Source organism: Salminus brasiliensis, chromosome 1 (genome assembly GCF_030463535.1).
Source record: "Salminus brasiliensis chromosome 1, fSalBra1.hap2, whole genome shotgun sequence".
NCBI lineage: Eukaryota > Metazoa > Chordata > Actinopteri > Characiformes > Bryconidae > Salminus > Salminus brasiliensis.
This window is the reverse complement of record NC_132878.1, coordinates 9,929,310-9,945,671: the sequence shown is the minus strand read 5'-3', so window position 1 is coordinate 9,945,671 and position 16,362 is coordinate 9,929,310. Positions and strand designations below refer to the sequence as shown.

Below are 16,362 nucleotides of genomic sequence, written 5' to 3'. Positions count from 1 at the left end.
AAGTAACACTACACTGGCGCTTAATTGAGAACTACACTTCCCAGCTGCCCCTGAACGACTTCCGAGTTGAACGGTTCATAAGTCGCTGATTGGCGGAGCGCCTGAGCTGGAGCGGAGGAGCTGGAGGGGGTTGTTTTCGTGCTGGGGGCTTAGAGAGGTTTCAGCTGTAAAACATGGACCCCGCGTTACATAGGCACAGGTCTCTGTACAAGGGAACCACCCCACCATGGAAAGAGACGTACAGAAAGGTAATGCATTTTGTGTGTGTGTGTGTGTGTGTGTGTGTGTGTGTGTGTGTGTGTGTGTGTGTGTGTGTGTTAGATTGGCCTAGCCACTTCTCTTTCTGAGAGTTGGGGTCTTCTGCTTTCGACCACTGCTTAGTTTTTGCCTTATTTTAAGTTTTAAGGCAGTTTCACTAGTAGTTTAGCTACTTTATTAATAAGAAACAAATCCAGCAGGGTTTTTACTGCTAAAATTCTGATGTTTGAGTTTTTGGTAGCACTGCTTTTTAAAATTGTAATTATTGGACAAATATGATAATTTATGTGTAATAAAGTCACGTTTTTTCTACCTATATGTCCTTATGTAAACTGCTGTTGTGTGACCTGCTTCTCCCTCCCTGGGTGAACAGAGGAACCCAATCCACGTCCTCCATTAATAATGTGATCCCTACCTAGGGACCCTAACTAGGCAACTAACCTTAATGGATTTGGCAAAGCAGTCTGATCACTAGTCGTGTGTGTGTGTGTGTGTGTGTGTGTGTGTGTGTGTGTGTGTGTGTGTGTGTGTGTGTGAGTGTGTGTGTGTGAGTGATAAAACCATTGTATAATTATATAATTAATTAATTAATAATTAATATAAACAATGAACATTTTAATCCTGTTATTAAATATTTGTTGTGTTTGTTCTCTATATTGGCACATTTGCTCTCCTATGTCGTCTTGTAGTGTTTAGGGTTCACCATGTTCCTGGAGGAGCATCAACTCACTTCACTGTATTAATTCTATTAATTCTATCAATCAGCCTCAGAAATGCATTGAGGGTGTCGATCACTTCCAGTGTATCTGAGCATTTATAAGAAACAGGGATTAAAAGAAAGACAGTTGTATGTAAGTGGGCAGTGGTGGCTCAGCGGTTAGAGGTCCGGGCTATTGATGACCGGGTTGTGGGTTTGATACCTGGCCTCGGCAAGTTGCAACCGTTGTCTCCCTGGGTGTCTAAAACCAACAGATGTAAATTAACAAATTAAACAACATTAAGAGGAAAACTGTTAAATAGTACATTTAGTTCAACATTAAGGGGATGGGAATAAACAAATTAGTTTTTAATTAGTTGGTAAAATGGAAATAAATGGGTAAATAATGAAAATAGAAGTTTTATTTCTTATCAGCTTTTAAAATAAATAAATAAACCAATGTAAAGAGTTTTGAACTACCAAAGAAAATGATCATGTATAAAAAGAACAAAATATATCAAATAAATAAAGCTAAACAAACTATATATATAATAATAATAATAATAATAATAATATAATAAAGTAAGATAATTCGTGTCCATTCAGAGTGGCGGTGGTTAGACATTCGTAAACCGTTTTAAATGGTGACGCCAGTGAGCTGAGCTTTAGTGTATACTGTAGTGAATTCCAGCTCGCTGGTGCACTGTGAGTACAAATGGACAATAAAGCCTTGTGACCTCAATGGCATCAACACCAATCTCATATTTGGATTCCCAGTCTAAGCTTAAAATGTACATAGATAAACATTATAATTGGGGAATGGATTACCGCATCAACCCTATTTCATTAATGTTCAGTCAGCAAGCGCTGCTCACTTTGTTCTTGTTTACCCACCTTGCACCTCCACTCCCTTCCCCACCCAGCGCTGCATGGAAAGGCTGAAGAACAGTCGCTCCCGGTTACTCGAGAAGTATCGTCAGATGGCGGACTGCACTGGGACCTCGGAGAGCTCTCTGCTTGTCCAGGAGGTCATGGAGATGGAGTGGAATACCTTAAAGTCTGCCAACCAGTCACTGCCTTCATTGTGGAAAAAAGACTGCGTGAAAGACGTAGGAGATGTTTGTTTCTTTGGCCTGCTTGAGTTAATCGTAGGCACTTGAGCTACTTTGTGTTTTTTGGGTGAAGGGAAGTTGATTGATGTTTGTGTTTGTTTGTTTGTTTGTTTTTTGTACTGCAGATGTACAGTGACCTGCAGGAATATGACGAACTGGCAATTCTTGAGGAAATCCAACAGGAACTCATGTCACAAGGTTACGATCAGTCTCTGTCTCTCTGGAAATGTCTTAAGAGGTATTTGGAAAAGTAGTGGTGAATCCTGTTTCTCGCTTATCCTGCAGAACGTTCGATCATAGAGGAATACCACAAAAGCCAGCAGTACGAAGAACAGTACTTAAATTTAGTCGTGGATGGAATGGAGGAAGTAGGAAGGCTTATATGTCCTGTATGTCACGTGTAAGTAGAAATAAATTGTGGACTCGTAAATTCACCAGTATCAGTATTGATCTTGGCTGGGTTCGCCAAAGTCATTTTGGCACAAAGATTAAGCTTAAACAGTAGAGTAAGCCTCACGCACTGAAGACTCTTTCTCAGTTAAGATGATCTGAACAGAAAGATGCTTTTGGAAGAAACCTGTAGTGTGAATAGAGGATATACACATTTACATTACATTACGTTTACATTTATGGCATTTAGCAGACGCTCCTATGCAGCGCGTCTTCATAAAATGCTTCATGGTTTATTCAAGAATAACCTAGATAGAGATACCTCTACACACACTTAACTGTATCTTCTATATTGCAGGAATAACCTGACTGTGAACAGTCACTTCACATCTTGTCCCTGTGGTCTTTACATCAACACTGTGGTGAGTCAAATAGATATGAAGACGTTATTGCAATGGTTCCTATGCTGTAGAACCTAGAAGATACTTGAGGAACATTTTGGAGGTTCTTCAGTTTAAAACTGTGGAGGAAGCTCTTAAGGTGCTTTGGGTAACAGTCAGGGAACCTTTTATTTGAAGGTTCCTCAAGTTTCAAACTGAAGAACCTTCCAAAGGTTCCTCAAGGATCTAAATTCTACCCAGATGTTAAAGCAGTGAGCTGTGACTTCATTGTCGAGTCGAGGCTTTTAGTTGTTTTGCAGTTCCTGTAGCAGTATGTGATTATTGGTCACGTTGAGCAGTAAAATGAGTACCGTGCTGTCTGAGAAGACCTAAGCTCTCATGACTGGAGCTTTGATGTTCTATTGGGTTGAATTTTTATCTTTTTTTTTTGTCCCAGGTAAGCTTGATACAGGCTCAGGTAGAGCTTTTAATTGGCAGCGTTTGACAATTGGCAGTCAACTACACAGATTAGATCAAACTACACTCATTAGATCCAAACCAGTGTTCTTTATTGTTCCTACAGGGTAGGAACATCACACCAGAAGTGCTCCAGCATCTTCTTGAGACAAGGGTAACCGAACACATGGAAGACTGTCTCCAGAACCCCACATTCTCAGTGGCCTCGAACATGGATGGTTCAGCTAACCTTATGATAAGCTGCAAGGTAACGTCACAAATAACCAGGAATCCTCCAGTGTTTTTCATTGTAATCTTGGGCCTTAATGTGTTTTTAAAAGAACAGTAAACCTGTTTATTAACACGGGATTAACTGGCGCATTACTTATAAAACTGTCTGATTATAAAGGGCAATAGATACAAAAATGAACTGAAACTGAGTGAGAACTGAAGATTAAGGAACATGTTTAATTTCTAAAAACTGTCAGTGTTGTCCTGTTGATGGGGGGGGGGGGGGGGGGGGGGGGGACGGAGCTTGATGAAAATGCTGATGTCGCAAGACCTGCACATTACTTACTCCTTATATAGTAAACTACAGAAGTCATAAAACTACATCTACACGCAAATCGCTCTAGATTTCAGATTTTCTAATATGAATACATGTAAATATTGTTCTGTTACAGATGCAGTGCCTGATTTTAGATTTAGAATCAGTCATTTTGTGCCTTGCAAAGTTTACCATGTAGTGTACTTCTGTGTTTCTTCCTTTATGGTGTTTTGATGGATCTTTTTAAGGTACTATTGCCCTTTTATAAGGCTATGGATGCTCATGCCAGCGTTTCCATCTGTGTGGACAAATATTTTCAAAAACCAGGGGAAGGAAATCTCCTTTTTTGAGAATATCCAGATGGATGGGGCCTTAGCTGTGTACTTAATGGTGGATCACAATTGCACATGGGCTAATTATGGGGCTCATGTAGAAATTGGCACACCTGTACACCCAACATCATCCGTTGGCTCATGCTGCGGTCCACAGACAGCCCTGACCTCTATCCCCCCCCCCCTTTTTTTTTTTGTTCCCCTTCCTTATTTGTTTATAAATTTATTAATGTATTTAACAGTTTTCAGATCTTTCACCACCTGCAATATAATATTTATTATTCTTAGCAAACATCTCTATCTAATTGATTTAATTTACATTTATGGCATTTGTGACACTCGTGAAGTGACTGTAGTATGTTGGGAGTTTCGCTCAAAGACTCTTACCGGTGTAGTGTGGTGTGCTTGCCCAGCCAGGGTTACCTATAGGTATAGATAGTCTAGGCACATACACAATGTTTGTGGACACCCTTCTAATGAATGCATTCTGCTTTAAGTTGCACCCATTGCAAATGTGCACACAGCATGTCTAGTCCCAGGACTGCCAATCGAACGGGACTCTGGAACAGATAAACATGAACCTATTGGCACCATGTGTAATGCCAGGTGTGTGCTAGAGGGGTATAAAGCCCCCCAGCATTGAGCTGTGGAGCAGAGGAACAGGACATCAGCATTCTCTGGAATGATCATGCTGGACAGTAGAGACAGTTATAAATACCCTTAATTTCAGAAGAAACACTGAATGCGCAGTACATTTATCCATATTGTGTAGGTGAATGTTGGCTGCTAGGATGCTTTGAAAGCAGAACCTTGTTTGAGACATCACACAGTAAAGCCCTTGGGTCGGTTGTCATGTGATCTGCTTCGCTAGAATAATCGGAGCAGAACTACTGAAGATCAGCTCTTAGTCTGAAGCTTTTTGTGCCCATGATCAACACTTAAAACTACCTGTATTTGCAAGAAGCCTTAAAATGAACACCGTTCATTAACTGATGATCTCTTGTGTGCAGGTGTGTGACTACCTCTCTATCGTCCTGTGACTGAATCCTGTGCCACACTGAGCATCATGGGAGCCCCTTATCCATGGGCGCTAATGTCTTTTTAAATATTTGTATTTTATTTCTGTGAAATAATAAAGCTGTAGTCACTTTAACCTTAAACATATTCTAGTGCTGCATGATGTTTATGCAGGGGTCTAGCTTTTGCTCGAAAGCTGCTTCTCAGGTCTGCAAGTGCAAAACTGTGGTATGTAATAATGCACTTCTTACAAAACCTTCTGTTGCTCTGTGTGAGTGTTCTGTATGTGTACATTTATATAATAATGGAAATGGTTTATTACTTGGAATAAAATCATGTTGCAGTAAAGTACATAGGGGTTAAGAACATTTTCTGTTTACCATGTTAGAAATATGAGATTTTGTGAACACTGATTAGCCATAACATTAAAACCACTGATGGGTCAAGTAGAGATCATTGATTATTTGGTTTCAACAGCACATGTCATGGGGGAGGGTGGTCTACATAATAGTAAGTGAACAGTCAGTTCTTGAAGGTGGGGTGTTAAAAACTGGACAATTGGGCAAGCATGAGCTTCTGAGACATGTTGGCCATGAGCAAATTGTGAGGGCTAGAGGTCTTACTAGTATGCAGTGGTCAGAACTTGCCAAAAGCGCAACAAGCAAGAGCAATTAGCCTAGGTGCCCACGGCTAATTGTAAGGGTCCATGGAGGCCCCACTGAACAATTTACAGGACCTAAATGAATCCCTGCTAATGCCTGAAGGTGTTCCAGCGACCACAGGACACCTTCACAGGCCTCAAGGTCTGCTTGTTTTGGCAGCACAAAGAGCACCTACACCGTGTTAGGCAGGTGGTTTTAATGTTGTTGCTGACTGGTGCAAGTTTGTAGTGGAATTGTGACGTGTACACATGGTCTATTACTGTCGTTCGTTGTCATTACTATGGCAAGTTCACTGCTTGTTAATGAAGGACTACAGGATATTGGCATGTTTCATGGACCAGGATGCAGCCAGGACTGGGTTTAATCCCTGTCCGAGAAACATCCTGTATTTTGGGGAGTTGAACATTCATTTTTACAACAAAACTTGTCCAAGTCTGAGAAAGCTGCAGTGTACATGGTTCCTAGAGCCTGGAAGGTGGCTTGATGTAATGTAGTAGTGGTGATGAGATTATTTTGTTATCAAGTTAACTGGCCCCAGATGGTCCAGCGGACTAGGGCGCGGTCACTAATCAGAGGATCACTGGTTCAAATCCCAATTGTGCTGCAAGCCATTGGCCTTGCACTCTCTAGGGTGGGTAGGTGGCACTATCCCCCACATCAGACTACTACAGCGCCTGGTGTCTGCTCGCCCTCACTAGTGTCGGGGGTGTTGCATGTGATTGAGGGGGAGAATATGTACAGGTTGGGTAATTGGTGATCTAAATTGGTGAGAAAATGGATAAAAATCAGAAATAAATTTAAAACAGTCAATTGAGCTGTAAAGGCAACCACAGTTGATGTACAATTTTTTTGTTTATTTTTTTAGAACACTTGATAACCGTATCAGGAACATACACAAGGTTTTCATGAACACAGGAAAATGTTCATTTTCACATATTACGGGGTGGCTTTAGCAATTTATCTGTACGGGTATTTCTGACACCCTTTAAGCCCAGCCATGGACTACACTGAACTGCCAATTCATGTGTCTATGACTAAAGGCTTAATCTGTGCTCAGGATATCCAGTCTTCAAATATCAGCTTCTGTAAACCACCAGAGCAACAACTGGCTTACACATATACATCTGTCAACATCCACATTAAAGACTTTATGCTGTCTTAAATTATTTCAAAAATAATATAAAATAAAGTATAAAACATTTTGCTATCTTGCCTTTATTGTGTCCTTACATTAGTATTTCCAATTAGCTGGAAGAAGAGAGAGAAATGGAGACTGCCCAAACTTTATGAACATCAGTTGCACTTGATGAAGCCACTGAGGTTCTCCAGGAACTTGATGTACTCTTGATGCTCTAACGCCGTACTCAGCTCAATCAGCTCATCTGCAAATGTGTTGTCGACACCCCGGTCAGCCAAGAAGTCCATCAAATGGTCGTACAGTGCCTGTGGAGACGACACAGTTACTTGGTTATATTAGTATCTTCAAAGGGTTCTTTGAGCGATGCCATAGAAGAAACCATTTTGGCTGCATAAAGAACCGTGCTTGTAGAAGAGATTGTGAAAAACCATCCCTTGACGTAGAGGGTCTTCACACTCATGTTTCACAAACATCTCTATTACAAACACCCCTATTTATGTAACCGAAAGTAGTTCTTCTAAGGCAAAGGTCTACAAATCTGGACTTTGTAATCCTTGGTAGGTGTGACATTCCGATAACTGTGACATTCCGATAACTGCACCCTTAACTTCCAGCGAGAACAGAATCCAGGACTAGAAACTGGATTCAAGGTCCAGATTTGAAAACTCTGAAAGAGCCATTTTAAACACCCCTGTCTTTACATACATTTCTGGAGATGTGTACTTCTGCATAATTTCACTTTCACAAATATCACTTTCACCTCTACTCTACTTTTTAGAATGGGTAACAACCCTGCCTTCCCTGTGCCACGCTGGGGTTAAGTCCCTGGACAAGCAAGCCCACCATGCTACACTGGTACGAGTCCTTGTGCAAGACTCCTTACAGTACACTCTCCTACCTATGTAACATCATTTAAATGTAAATTACTCTGGATAACAGTATCAGACACATGCCATAAATGTAATATAGTAGTGAACCGCAGTGACACAGTGCTTAAGTCATTTTTGGACTGATACTTTTGAACCTAAGTAAGCTGTCTGCTGTCTGTCGGCAACTTGTAGCATTTGCTTAAGGTTATAGCCTAGGATAAGGCTACTTTCTTTACTTTAGGACGACATGCTGCAGCAGCTGTTAATTCTTTTTGCTGATGAGTTCACCAACCCTTCATATCAGCAGGTCTCATTTGCAAAAAAATAAAAAATAAAATAAAATAAATAAATAAAAGTCCTTTAGGAGGTTGATAACGAGCATGTATAGCCACCAGTGGGAGCATTAAGATTTGGAAGGTTGCCCCCCAGCCCAACTTCTCCCTATTTCATTATCAATTCAGTTGGAGTTACAGGTTGCAGCCTGTTTCAACCACTTGGGGGCACACTAGCCAGGTTTGGAATGGAGTAATTTATCAGTATAAAAAGGTTATTGTTGAAAAAATCACCTGTTTTAACAACTTTACAGGATGCTTATATATAAAGAAATGTGTATATAATATTTATATATAAAGAAAAACAGTTTGCAGTTTTGTCTCTTTCCTCCCAGTTTCTCAAGTCTCATGTTTATATAGTTCACCTCCTCTTTGTGTGCTTTAACCATCAAACTGCATGCACTGTCCAGTTTATATGAACTGGGCAGCCCTGCCACATTAACACATCAAGCTCAGTGTTTGATACAGTATCGTAGAGAACGATCCTTTTCCACTTTTCCCCCACACACAAGCCCGAGTCTTACCCAGTCCAGAGAGTCTGTGTTCAGGGTATAGCTCGTCTCTTTCCAGTCTGCGTCTCCTTCAGGCTGAAAACTCACTTCCCGGATAGCAAAGATATCGCTCTCCTCTTCCTCTGTGCCATGGCTGATCTGCTCAGAGACAAACAACTTTCCATTTACTAATATCCAACATATCAGTCAGCATTGGGGAAACGAAAAAAAGAAAAACAAACAAAAAATTTTTTTTCCTGACAAAGCCCTCAGGTTGATCACCAGCGTTCTGTAACGATGCATTAACAACAAAAACGCAGTTAACAAAAACGGAAGGTTCGAGAGTTTGAGGGACTTACCTCATCTTCTGGAAAATGGCAGTCAAACACCAGGGAATTGTTTGCCCCCTGTTTTGTTACTTCGATGACAAAGTTAGGTGTTGAGACAATATCAGGCTGAAAGACAAGCAAGAAACACAAGAAACAAATGTCAAACAAGCCAGTTGGTAGCAGTTTGTTAGGAACTGGTTTTCCAGAGTTGGTCACTTGGGAATGTGTTCCGGGGTCACTACTGTCACTCGTGAGAGCGTACGCTGTCCAGCTACTGAAATGAAAATGTACTAATTATCTAAATAAATCAATAAAAAGGAATCAATTAATACATTCAGTTCCACCTTAAATGGCGTAGTAGTTAAACTCATTAATGTAACCCATGTATCATTTAAGGTGGAATGGAAAAGTTGTTTATTTTTTTCAGCTTCTTGTTAAGATTGAACCCATGTTTTTCCTTTTGCAGAACCTTGACTGTAACCCACACTGGTTTAGCACTGATAATGTAAAGAATCACACGCTCGAACAGAGGTAGACAATATGACAATGTTTCATCATACTGTGATGCATTTTCTTATCATGATAAACAATATGATCTGTCTGAGTATACGGAGTTTCCTGAAAACACTGACTAACTGCATGATTCATTAAAAGGAGTATAATTAATATAAGTGCGTAGATTGCAATTTTCTTGGCTGATTTCTTAAATCGGGTGGACATCTGTAGGGCTTGTTATATATATATAAATCTACTGACGTCCTCCCGATTTAATTGACAGAATACACATATTAGAATTCTCACATAAAATATAAATGACTTTTCTTTAATGTAAAACTCGCAACCCAACAGTATTCGTATTGGCTTGGTGTCGGCTTGTAGCAGGCTGCATGTGCCGTGCCATGAGATCGTTGTTCAAGAAGTACTGTCTAATTTTATTTATTTTTTATTGTGTACTGGTAATGTGTCAAGTTTCTAAAACCTCTGTTCTCGACTACAGAAACTGGATCCAGTGCTAGGAATTCCTTTATTTCCCTCGTAACTGCTTTGGTCTTTCAATCACTGAAGAATGTGCAGATGCTGCTGGTCTTGTGGGTGGCTCTGTGCTCTCACTAGCTTTAACCTGTTAAGACTTTCCTGCTGCCTGTCTGTATACCATCTTCCTCAGATTGGGCATATGCAGCAGGGTGATGTTGTTATTTAAGTGTCTTATTCATTTGGCACCCTGCATATTATTACTTGCAGGTATTGTGAATTGGGCACCTGTTGCTGTATTCACTTACATGCTCACTACATGTGTGTAGCTGTGGCTGTGCCACTGTCATGCGAAGTGAACCATCACGCAGCGCAGGAGTGTAAATCTGACGGGCACAGAATTAGATATCTAAGACTAATCAGCCGATCAATCTCCACGTCTTTAATGATTAGTCCTGCTTAACTGTATGTAGTTCAGCATATCTGGAACCAGAATCACTGGACGTAGTGTTGGAGAGTGTTTCGGCAGCAGTTTCTAATATCTGACACTGCTGTTGGATTTTGTCTGTGTCTCAATATTTTGATGTATCGTGAAAAAGTCATTAAATATCAGAATTGAATGTTTCCACCATATCGCTAACCCCTAGACTGGGGTGGGCAACGGCAACCTGTCTAAATAAAAGTCTCTGAGGCTTTTTCTAAATTGCATGTATAGAAAAAATAAGCAATAAATATAGTTAATACATACACACTTATATTACTACTAAGGGGCAGGGTATGGAGACAAGGAAGTAGGGTATGGATACAAGACGCTTTTGGCTTTTTTTTTGACATCATTAACTAATAAACCTCTTGTTACTCGTTTTTAAATTAAAGAAATTGATTAATTAATAAATATACAGGTACAGATACACAAATAAACAAATAAACAAACGTAAATACTTGTGAAATACTATAGAAAGTATCATGGATATGGACCTATTGAGCTTGCCACTTAATTAAAAAGTGTGTATTAAAAAAAATTATAATAAATAAATCTTCATATCATTTATATCATGTCTACATTTAAAACGTTTATTTTGTGTAAATACAGTGTGTGCTCCCCGTATCCCCCCTAACTTGTAAGAGATCGTTGCAAATGAGAGAGCTGCATTCGGCCATGCTGAGAACGCCAAGTGCTGTTTACAGGGACTTTTTAATGGAAAGCATGAATGTGTGCAAATCATCACAACGCCATGTAAGGGCCGTGGTGTGTGAAAGACGCAATGACCAAACACTGACCAGTTCAAACATAACCTACGTTACGAGTGTGAAGAGTGAAAGGCAGCTTTACCTCCTCTGTCTCTGCCTTCTGACCCTGCCCTGGCTCCTCCTCCTCCATGGTTGGGGGGATACTGTTGTTAATATTGAATGTGACCGTCACCCTGTGAAGGGAAAACGTATAAGCGTATAAGTCTCAGACCCACTTGGCCAGGCGATTCCATCAATTCCTCAACATCAGACGAGACGTCACACTGTAAAGCAGAAATCTTACTTCTCCCCAGAGAGCGAGCGAGAAAGCTTCGCCTCTGTGCCGTTGAGTTCGAGCTCCCATCCTCCAGACATTTTGGGGAGGGTCTTGCTTTTCTGGATCTTCTTCTCCTCTTTAATTTCATCTGAGAGGAACTCTGCAAACGCTTTATCGCCTGGAAGATGAGAGAGGGGGATAAATGATCAGTCAACATTTTGTGGCGGACCACCCACCAAAAACACAAGAGCATGCACTGTACAAAAGTGAGCTCTCAGACGACCCTGCGAGAACTTTTAGGGACCTTTGGAGGAACTTTGGAGGGCTACTATACTTAGACTTAGGTCCAACCGTGAGGCACTTCTTGTATGTATCTCACTAAAATAAACTTTAGCTCTTAGGATTTCATTCTTAACTACGGGTTCCTCCACATTTATCAATAAAAGAACCTCCCAAAGTGATTCATGGCTTTTAACAGTGAGGCATATTCTTCTAGAGCTGCCTGGAGATCACCTCAGCGCTCAACCCTGCTCTGACTTTCATCAGTCATTCAAGGTCACATTCATGATGTGATGTAAATGAATGGGAGTTCAATGACGCATTCAAACCCCATCCATTTCCATTCAGTGTTTACACATGTGACCTATACCTTATACCTTATCCAATTTTAAACTTTATTAAAAAGCACATTTACACTTTTAAAGTTCAGACTATTTTAAATACATATACTCATACACATAAACTCACTCAAGGACAAGCTTAAAAGCTTGAAATCACCTGAAATCCTATCCCATCATCTATAAATAAACACAATTACACTATATCTAAGCCAAGATGCTCCCTAGCTCATAATCTAGCACCGGCTCCAAGCGCCTAACCCGGCTGATGAAATCCCACACATGACCTTACATAAGCGGCTTATCTGCACTTTACCGTCTGTATGGAGACCCCCGCAGCCACATGGCACTGAAGGAAGGGCTCTTCCCGTGCTTAAGAAGCTCGGCCTGCTGCCCGAGGTCGCGCCGTTACTGCTGCACAGCATCCAGATGGAGCGGGTGAAGGGGCGAGTGGAAGCCGAGCTGGGAGCGCACAGCACCGACCTCGCCAACGGCGCAGCAGCGCGGGCGGTAGGCGCAGCGGCAGGGGCCTTGGTCGAAAGGCGAGCGGCGACGCTCACCGTGCGGCTCAGGGACTTGAGCATGGCTGTTCTCTGGCAAAGGCGAAGGGACAGGACAGACTGGAAGCACGTGGGGCAGGACAGAGGAACTGAGGAGGGCGTAAAGTCAGGTGGCAGGGTCCGAGTCGTCGAAACATGTCAAAATAAAAGTCTCCGAGGCTTCAGTCACGGAGCCTTTTCTAAATTGCATATATAGAAAAATACTAATAAATACAGTTAAATACATAAATACTATTATTACTATTATTAAGAGGCTCAAAGGAAGCAGAGTATGGATACTTTGACATCTATAACAAATATTTTCAATTTACAAATTATTTTCTTATTTATTTGTCGTTATAAAAATAGAGAACTTGATTAAAAATCAAGAACTTGATTAATTAATAAATAAACAGATATACAAATAAAAAAATAATAAATAAATAAATAACGAAAATATATTTGCGAAATACTATGGAAAGTTTTACGAATATGGACCTATTGAGCTTGGCATTAAAAAGTGTGAATTTGGGACAGAATCTATGCTCTGATAATTTTCTCAAAAAAAAAACTCATATCATCATTTATACCATTTATACATTTACTGACGTTATATATTTATATATATATATATTTTTTTTTTTTGTAAAACTTTTATTTTGAAATGTCCAATCTGCTCCCTGTATCCGGGCTATATAACAGGGCGAGTGAGAGGATATGGTTTAAAAGTCAGAAGTTAAACGAGTCTTCGTTAAACTAAGTAAGATTTTTATATATATATAAATATAAATATATATTTAGAGGTGTATATATATATATATATATAACGGCTTTGTTAGCTCGCTGTTTGAGGTTTGAGGCACAGTTTTGGGTGTCAGCGCTGCTGCGGGTTAAACACGTGCTCCTCACGGCTCTGTTCAGAAGCGTGTTCCGGTCTGCAGTCATGCAGCCCTGCGGGGTTTGCTGTGAAAAGCTTCCCAAATACAGATGTCCGACCTGCAGAATCAGATAGTAAGTACACACACATGTAAACACACACACACACACACACACACACACACACACACACACACACACACACACAGTGTTTAAGCTCTCTGTGGTAAGTGCCTAGTAGGGCTGGGCAATATGACAACTGCAGCCATTGAATAAAAGCCACTGTGTTCATTATGGTTCATTAAGGCATTTAAGAGTATTTAAATATTTAAGTATTTAAGAATATCTGGCTACTGATGCATTTTGTCTGCGATCATGCATATTGCATGATCATTAAATATTTATTTTACCATATCGCCCACCTCTAGTGCCTAGTTCACAACATTACAGTACTGTAAACATTAAGGTAAAGGTAAAGGTGCATGTATTTGTCACTGTACACTGTACAGCGAAATGTTTCCTCCGCATTTAACCCATCTGGTAGTGAACACACACTCTCTCACACACACACACACACGTGTTAGGGGCAGTGAGTACACACATACACACCCAGAGCGGTGGGCAGCCAACTCCAGCGCCCGGGGAGCAGAGAGGGTAAAGGGCCTTGCTCAAGGGCCCCACAGTGGCAGCTTAAAAAACCAAACCATTTCCAAGCAATAATTAAAAGTATCACATTTTATTGTAATATTTCTTTCCAAAGTATTTGAAATCTGCAGTGAATTACATGCATTTCAGCAAAATATCAGCATATTTAGATGTTTAAGATGTAAAGGAAGTGGCCTGGCTTTGGTTTAGACGTCTGGGTTCTGTCACTGCTGTTTACTTTCACACCAAGCCCACTATGAATGATTTATATAATATCATTCTGTAGATTTAATAATGTATACAAGTATTTAACAGAATGAATATATATACAAAAGAAAAGGACACACCTGTTACCCTGCTGTGTTTAGTGCATAAATAATAAATATATGTATATTGTTATATTACAATAATCATTTAATCATTACATTAACATGTCAAATTTTGCATGGACGATTGGGTGAAAATCCCTCAAACAAGAACAAAAATACTCTTATCTACTGCAAAACTGTTACTTGGCAAGCTGTGTTGCCAAGTAATAAGGCAAGGGCAGGGCATATGGCTGGGCAATGTGGTAAAAATATCATATTATAATACTTAAAGACATTTTCTCAATGCACGATATTTATCCCGATACATGTGATCTCAGACTAAATACATCAGTAGCATCAGATTCTTAAAAGCTTCTATTCAGATCCTCTCCCGAACTGAATACAGTGATTCTTATTCAACAACATCTGCTCTTCATCTAATTAAACCAGTCAGATCACACTGTTTAAATTGAAACCTGCAGCTCATCAGTGTTTATTAACAATAAACAATATTGATACAATATTGACAGCCCTAGCAGGGTGTCCAAACTTTTGCTTTGGGACCTTTTCATTTTTGGTTAGTTTGAAAGTGTAAAAGATGAAAACTTAACTGTAGCTATATAGCTAAATAGACTAGCTAGCTACACATAGCAAGGAAATGTTAATGGGTCTTCAGAGGATAAGCACCTGTAACCAATAAGCAGAACCTTATAGTTACCTGCTTTTGCTCTAAATGCAAATAATAATGACTGCGCTCTTTTTTTTTATTGCAGCTGTTCGTTGGATTGCTTTAAGAAACACAAAAATGAGGGTAAGACATTTTTTATGTTGAATGATATTCATTATTATACCTGTATTTGCTGTTAACTCTCTGTTCAGCTTTGGCAGCTTCAGTCGACTTGGTCATACAACCTGTATCATGCCCCAGTTTTTACATTGAGGACATTACACTGCTCCTTTTATTTTTAATGTAGATTCATGCCAGCCAGTGAAAGACACAGCACCTCCGGTCACCACCCCACTTCCAGAAGCCTGTCCAAACAGTGGTATGTATGTATGTATGTGTGTGTATGTATGTGTATATGTATGTATATGTCCAGAGGTATCAGACACACCTTCTTAGTAATTTTGTACTTTAAAGTGCTGCCATTGTGCAAAATGGGCCTGTATAATACTCATATAAAAGCAGGGTGAGCAGGTGCCTTCCACCTTTGGGCATACAGTTGTGGTAAGTAGGTTTACATACACTTATCATGGACATTTAATGTCATGTCAATATTGGACTTTTAAGGATTTCATTGAATTGTTCTTTGTATGGGGCTAAATTTAATTACATTATATTTTAACAGAAGAACAAGTATTTAATAGTCATAGGTTTTAATTTGCCAAAAGTATACAGACAGGGTCAAAAATATGTACACCCACTGGGATTATTAATTCAGTTGCTGAAAGTTGCAGAATGTCTCTTTAACCTACCAAGGACAAGACCTCTGAATTTCCTGCTAGTGATCTGGTAGCTCCTCTGTGACTAATAAAAAGGGTTGGTTTGAATGCACTCCTTGTATTGACCAAAACACAGTACAACAGGACAGTCCACTGCAGATCTGAGAAGCAGGACCGTAGATCAGTCAGGAATGTCTCTTGGAGCCATTTCAAAACGAGACACCTGCAGATTCCAAAGAGTAATATTTTGCCCAAATAGATGGAATAATGAAGGAGGACTACGGCTTTTGCAGTGGCCTCAAAGTCCTGAGCTCAACTCTATGGAAAATATTCGGATTGTACATGCAATCAGTGTTGGGTCTGTGCCAGAAAACCGAGCTGAGAGCTACCAAAAGCCTCTGGTCAAGGTGGAACTTGCTAAGAAACATTTATCCATATAGTAGAT

At 40.0% G+C, this 16,362-nt stretch overlaps 3 protein-coding genes across 3 annotated transcripts in view; 2 read left to right on the top strand and 1 right to left on the bottom strand.

Annotated features, from left to right (window-relative positions):
• Positions 1-5,540, top strand: rpain (RPA interacting protein). Its single transcript, XM_072661745.1, has 7 exons — positions 1-248; positions 1,879-2,064; positions 2,193-2,265; positions 2,353-2,467; positions 2,816-2,879; positions 3,421-3,561; positions 5,183-5,540. Exons 1-7 carry the CDS (start codon positions 174-176, stop codon positions 5,210-5,212), a joined length of 684 nt encoding a protein of 227 aa, XP_072517846.1. The 5' UTR covers positions 1-173; the 3' UTR covers positions 5,213-5,540.
• Positions 5,541-6,684: 1,144 nt separating this feature from the next.
• c1qbp (complement component 1, q subcomponent binding protein) lies at positions 6,685-12,747 on the bottom strand. Its single transcript, XM_072661633.1, has 6 exons — positions 12,423-12,747; positions 11,517-11,667; positions 11,316-11,406; positions 9,041-9,136; positions 8,715-8,840; positions 6,685-7,294 (listed from the first exon to the last, which is right to left on the bottom strand). Exons 1-6 carry the CDS (start codon positions 12,688-12,690, stop codon positions 7,145-7,147), a joined length of 882 nt encoding a protein of 293 aa, XP_072517734.1. The 5' UTR covers positions 12,691-12,747; the 3' UTR covers positions 6,685-7,144.
• Positions 12,748-13,370: 623 nt separating this feature from the next.
• znhit3 (zinc finger, HIT-type containing 3) overlaps positions 13,371-16,362 on the top strand; it is a 4,283-nt gene continuing 1,291 nt past the window's right edge. Inside the window, exons 1-3 of the mRNA XM_072692767.1 lie at positions 13,371-13,656; positions 15,248-15,285; positions 15,449-15,520. Coding sequence (XP_072548868.1) covers positions 13,589-13,656; positions 15,248-15,285; positions 15,449-15,520 — 178 coding nt within the window. The 5' untranslated portion in view covers positions 13,371-13,588. The remainder of the gene's footprint in view (positions 13,657-15,247; positions 15,286-15,448; positions 15,521-16,362) is intronic.